General features: G+C 44.5%; 1 protein-coding gene across 1 annotated transcript in view; it reads left to right on the forward strand.

Annotated features, from left to right (window-relative positions):
• Window positions 1-5,720, forward strand: part of tymp (thymidine phosphorylase) — a 40,852-nt gene that overhangs the window by 824 nt on the left and 34,308 nt on the right. Inside the window, exons 3-5 of the mRNA XM_020624877.1 lie at window positions 4,041-4,139; window positions 4,600-4,729; window positions 4,814-4,932. Coding sequence (XP_020480533.1) covers window positions 4,041-4,139; window positions 4,600-4,729; window positions 4,814-4,932 — 348 coding nt within the window. The remainder of the gene's footprint in view (window positions 1-4,040; window positions 4,140-4,599; window positions 4,730-4,813; window positions 4,933-5,720) is intronic.

Below are 5,720 nucleotides of genomic sequence, written 5' to 3' on the forward strand. Positions count from 1 at the left end.
GGAAAGAGAAGAGGACTCCATGCTAGGCTAAAAGCTCACACTACCCAACTGCCAAAACCTAGCTAACGTACAGTCTCTGGAAAACTAATTGGACGAGCTAAGGGCTAGGATTACAGCACAACGGGAAATCAGAGAATGCTGAGCTCTAATTCTCACCAAGACATGGCTTTCTGACAAAGTCCCAGATTCCGCGATTCAGCTACAGACCCACTCTGTACATCAGGGAGACCGCACTGCTGCTTTGGAGAAGGTAAAAGGAGGCGGTGTGTGTGTTTATCATTAACTCGTGGTGTGGAGATGTACAGACTATTTATATGCACTGTTTGCCAGACGTAGAGTTTTTATTGCTGAAATGCTGGCCCTATTATCTAGCAAGAGAGCATAGTGCTGTGTTTCTGGCTGCTGTGCATGTTAGCCCAAGAGCTAATCCCTCTGCGGCTTTCAGCAAACTCTATGATGTGATGAGCACGCTAGAGACAGTGCACCCCGATGCTGTATTTATTGCTACAAGCGACTTTAATCAGTGCAATCTATGGACTCTACTTCCCAAATATTACCAACATGTGAACATTCCCACCCAGGGCAAGAACACTCTAGATCAGGGGTGCCCAATACGTCAATCGCAATCGACCGGTTGATCGCAAAGGTAGTGCTGGTAGATCGCGTGCCATTCAAAAATAAATCAGATGCATCCGACGTAAAACACATGCCAAATGGAATGGTCAGTGTGACGATTTGCTGTGCTGACCCCTAAGAGGAAAAGCAGAAAGTGACAATCATTCATATATAGCCTATCATCCACCCTCCTTATGGCATTTGCTACTTGATTGACATGCAGGGCAGCCAGTCTGAGATCTTGTCTTTTCTGACACATGACTCACTAAGCATGCACAGTCAACCGCACAAGCTACTGCAATACTCCAGTGAGCAAACTACCTTGTCAGCTTTCGAATTAATTTCCACTAAAGGGTATAAAATGAGTGGGGGAGCCGAATCAAGTAAGAAACCGAAAACATATCGAAAACATTCCATTCAAAATGGGAGGAGGACTTTTTTTAGCAACATTATAGTTGAAGTGCGTTTGCTTGATCTACCAATCTACCATCACTATTACGAAGAAGGGAAATGTGGAGCGGCACTTTCAGACTGTTCATAAAAACTATGACGCTCATTCATACATATATTTGTGTGTGTGGTTGTGTGTGTGTGCGTGCGCGTGTAGTATTTTTAGTGTAGGTCGATCATTTTGACTTGGTCATTTGAAAAGTAGATTGCAAGGCAAAAAAGTGTGGGCACCCCTGCTCTAGATCATGTTTACAGTAACATACGTGGTGCATATAGGGCCACACCCCGCCCCCACCTTGGACGCTCAGACCACATTTCTTTGTTCCTGTATCCAGCTTACAGACAAAAACTGAAACAAACAAACCCTGTCACCAAACAAATTAAACTCTGGACCCCAGAGACTGAAGGCACCCTGCAGGACTGTTTTGCCCAGACACACTGGGATGTGTTTAAAGCTGCAGCCACCTCAGAGGACTTTTCTGTCAGCATACAGGACTATGCTGAGTATGTGACCGAATACATTAGTACCTGTATCAACAACACTGTGCCCACCATACAAGTCAGGAGGTTCCCTAACCAGAAGCCCTGGATAAACAGTCAGGTACGCCACATGCTGCGTACTCGCTCTCATGCATTCAGATCAGGCGATGAGACAGAGTACAAAGCTGTGAAGTACAGACTGAGGAAAGCCATCACAGCGGCCAAGAGGCAGTACAGAGAAAAGCTGAATGGCTTATATTCTACTGCTGACTTCGGATGGATGTGGCAAGGCCTGCAGCACATCACAGACTACAGGACCACCACCAGCATCACCAGCTCCACAGACAGCCTGCCGAATGACCTCAACACCTTCTACACCTGCTTTGAGACCTCCAGCCACAGAACAGAAAGGAGGCACACACACACACCGAGACCACTGCATTCTTGTATTGTATTCTTGTATTTTTATTGTGCTTCTTTCACTTGCTGCTTTAAAGTGCTTTAGGTTTGTGTTACTGCCTATTTAGATGTGTTATTGCTCATCTACTTTATATTTCACTTGTATTGTGTGGCATTCATGTGGACAGCAAAGTAAGAATTCATTGTACAAGGAAACACGTTTCCTAACTGTGCATATGACAAATAAACACTTTGAACCTCGAACCTATTGGCAGACAAGAATGTTGATGTTTAAAGCTCCTCTACCTCATGTCTTTTCAGTCCAGTGAGACTCAAAACAAACTGGCACCATCAACCGCTTTCTGCCCCTCCCATCAAGTCCTGCTTCCTGAAGCTATGTAGTGAACTATGGTTGCGTGGTTGGGACAAACTGTACAAAATGCAGCCTCCACCCTTAATTTAGCGTTAGCTGGCTAACAGTAAATGTGTCTGTCCAGTAGGATGCTCTGGTTACTGCTGACGTTACACAAAGCTCCAGTTCCTCCCAAATTAAAATCATATTAATTCAACACAAAGGTAAAATCCTGACCATGCTAGGTGGCTAATGTTACCAAAACAAACAGGTTAGCTTTAGATGCTAACACATCCAGAAGGAAGAACACCACATCTGGATCCAGTCTGAGTCCTCTGGCTGCTTTTAACCCTCTCTATGTCAACCAGTCAAACCCATGTTAACCCTGGTTATTGCTCTTTCTTTGTCCCACTCTGTCTGTGCAAAAAATGCCACCTCTTCACTCGGGCAGCCGCTGGTTCAGACTTTTAGCCTCCCAGAGCTCCTCCATGGCTGTTTGACATGACTACTGGCTGGAAAAACCCTTCTTCTAACCTTGGCTAGGTGGCAGGCGGGGCTGATTTACAGACTGTACTTTGACAACACAGGGTGGAGAAGCTGGAATAACAACAGGAGGCTGTAGGCAGGAGAGGGTCATGGAGGGGGGGTGTAGCTGGAAGACACCATGTCCTGTCCCACTGTCACTGGGGTTATCAGACACTGGGGGAAACCTCAGGGACAGATTCAAAGAAAATTATCACTCCACTATGCTACAGTTAAAGTTAGAGAAAGATCCCGTTTAGTGTTCAGATCTATGACAGGACTCCGAATACTACAGATATGATACACACTCATCCACCTTCACACATTAACAGCTTAAAACAGGGAAACAGTGCCACGTTCACCACTGCAAAACTCTTAGACCACTTTCACACTGCAGGCTGAAGTGACTCAAATCCGATCTTTTTGCCCAAATGCGACCCATATCCGATTTCCTTATGACAGTGTGAACAGCACAAATCCAATTTTTTCAAATCCGACCCAGGCCACTTTCATATGTGGTCCTAAATCAGATACGTATCCGATGTTTTGCAATGCGACTTCAGTCTGAACGGCCAGGTCGCATTTCATGCGATTTTTATGTCACTGAAATGCGACAGACGTCACAATTCTGCGCTGGAGGAGGCGAAGGGTAATAAAAAAATGGCAGACAACGGTGATTCAGGTGGTGATAACATTTCCCTTCTCACTCGGAAATTATTAATGAATTCTGTGTCCGTGAAGCCCCTCACGGAATCCCACCAGTCCTGGCTCCGACTCCGCACCCACACATTCCTCTGTACAGAGGTAGCAGCCACTGCTCCACAAAAGGCCATAAGCAATATTTGTGCTCTCCTTCTTCTTGATATTCGTCTTATTATTATGTTTTTATTTCGATTGCAAATTGTCAGGTACATCGCTACGCACATGCTATCATGAGCCACATCCATTTTTATTTCCGCAAACACAGTACGCTGCGTCTAACGTCACGTCCTCTTCTGCACATGCGGGTCACTTCAGGACCGTATACCGTTCACACATGAGACAGATGGCAGTCGCATTTAAATGACAGTGTGAACAACGCAAAAAAATCGGATTTGAGCATTAAGACCTGCAGTGTGAACGTAGACTAAGTGCACAGTGACCTGTAACACCGTCTACAAAACTAATGTTGCTACTGTAGCAGGAATATAAAATGTTTTAATGCAAGGTGTGTCTTTGTCAGGTGCCAATGATCAGTGGGCAGGGCTTGGCTCATACAGGAGGAACTCTGGATAAATTGGAATCAATTCCAGGATTCAATATCCACCAGTCGCCAAAACAGGTGCAGCAAAACTTTGATATGTGAACTATTTCATTTACAACAAACTACATATTACTTTATTGTACAACCTGCTACTATACCTGAGTTTCCAATATCGGAGTTTGTAATTTTTTAAACCCCTTTTTCATTTATCAAATGAAAGTTCTCAAATGGATAAACCCAGGATGGGATTTAGTCGCTGGGTCCATTTTGGATCGGATTCCAAGTTGGTAAAGTACCAACAGTCAAATTTTTCCCTTCATCTCGTTCCGATGATGAACACAACAACAAACATGGCCGACTGGCTTAAACATTTCAAAGTTAGCGAAACAACTGTAGAATGTGATATTTGTGGAGGAAGATCAAGTCCTGCATTTAAATGTGCTATGGGTCCAACACGTTAAATCAGACACATGCAGTAGGTATCACCTCTGAACTTATGTACTACAGTATGTAATATACATGAATGTACTGACTGCAGATTGTGGAGATCCTGGGCTCAGTGGGCTGTTGCATTGTGGGACAGACCGAGAAGTTGGTTCCTGCAGATCGAGTCCTGTACGCTCTGCGGGACGCCACCAGCACTGTGGACAGCATACCACTCATTACTGGTACTGAACCGGTGCCACCAACACCGCCCAGACATATTAACAGCAGGTCTGCTCAGTTAAACATGACTTTAAATGTTTTTCCAGGCTCTATTATCTCAAAGAAAGGTGCCGAGTCTCTGGCTGCGCTGGTGCTGGATGTGAAGTTCGGACGAGCTGCTCTGTACAAGGACCCGGAGGGCGCTAAAGCGCTAGCACAGTCGATGGTACGTTCGTCACCAGGACCTCCCTAACACACAGCGAGCCCTGTTGGACTACAAACTTAAAAATATTATTTTTATTTACATGTATTAATATTTGTTGAATTCTGTACAACAACAGATGAAGTATGTGCGACTTAGTTATCGATCTACTAAAATAACATAAATGTTAGAAAGCTGGGATGCTTAACATCTGTCGTGTATAGAATTAATTCACAGGGAGAATCACTGCAGTGCCAATCATCATTTATTGAATAATATATAGTAATGTGAATTCCAGAGGGAGAGAAACAGAATCACCTGGAGTTATGGATCTCTGCAGAGTTTGGGGTCTTTGTCTGTCTTCTCAGGTCCCCCCAAATGCACCCACACGCTCGTCAAGTCTGAGTCTATCTGAGTCTGTCTAATCAGCCTTGCAGCTGATTATATAGCCCTTTCTACTTCTTGAACCTCCTGCATCATGTCATTCTGGACATCTAGCGGGCCCCCTCCCGTCTCACTCCGGTTCTGGGAAGCCCCTAGAATTACTGGAAAACAGGACGCTGGACCCCATGTTTATGCAGAGGATCCTCACAGAAGTTTATCTCTGACCATACTTAGCCCTGTGGTGGTTAGCAGTAAATCAGACTCCAGACAAAATATGTAATCAAACAGCATGTAGCTAACATTTGGTATCAGCTTGTGTGTGTCTGTGTGTCTGTGTGTGTGCTGAGTGGTCATTAAGTTCATGTGAGTTGAGTTTATGTAAGTAATCAAAATATTCCCTGTTTACTTAGAATGTAGCTAACACTGGC

The sequence above is a fragment of the Monopterus albus genome, unplaced genomic scaffold (genome assembly GCF_001952655.1).
Source record: "Monopterus albus unplaced genomic scaffold, M_albus_1.0 scaffold341.1, whole genome shotgun sequence".
Lineage (NCBI taxonomy): Eukaryota > Metazoa > Chordata > Actinopteri > Synbranchiformes > Synbranchidae > Monopterus > Monopterus albus.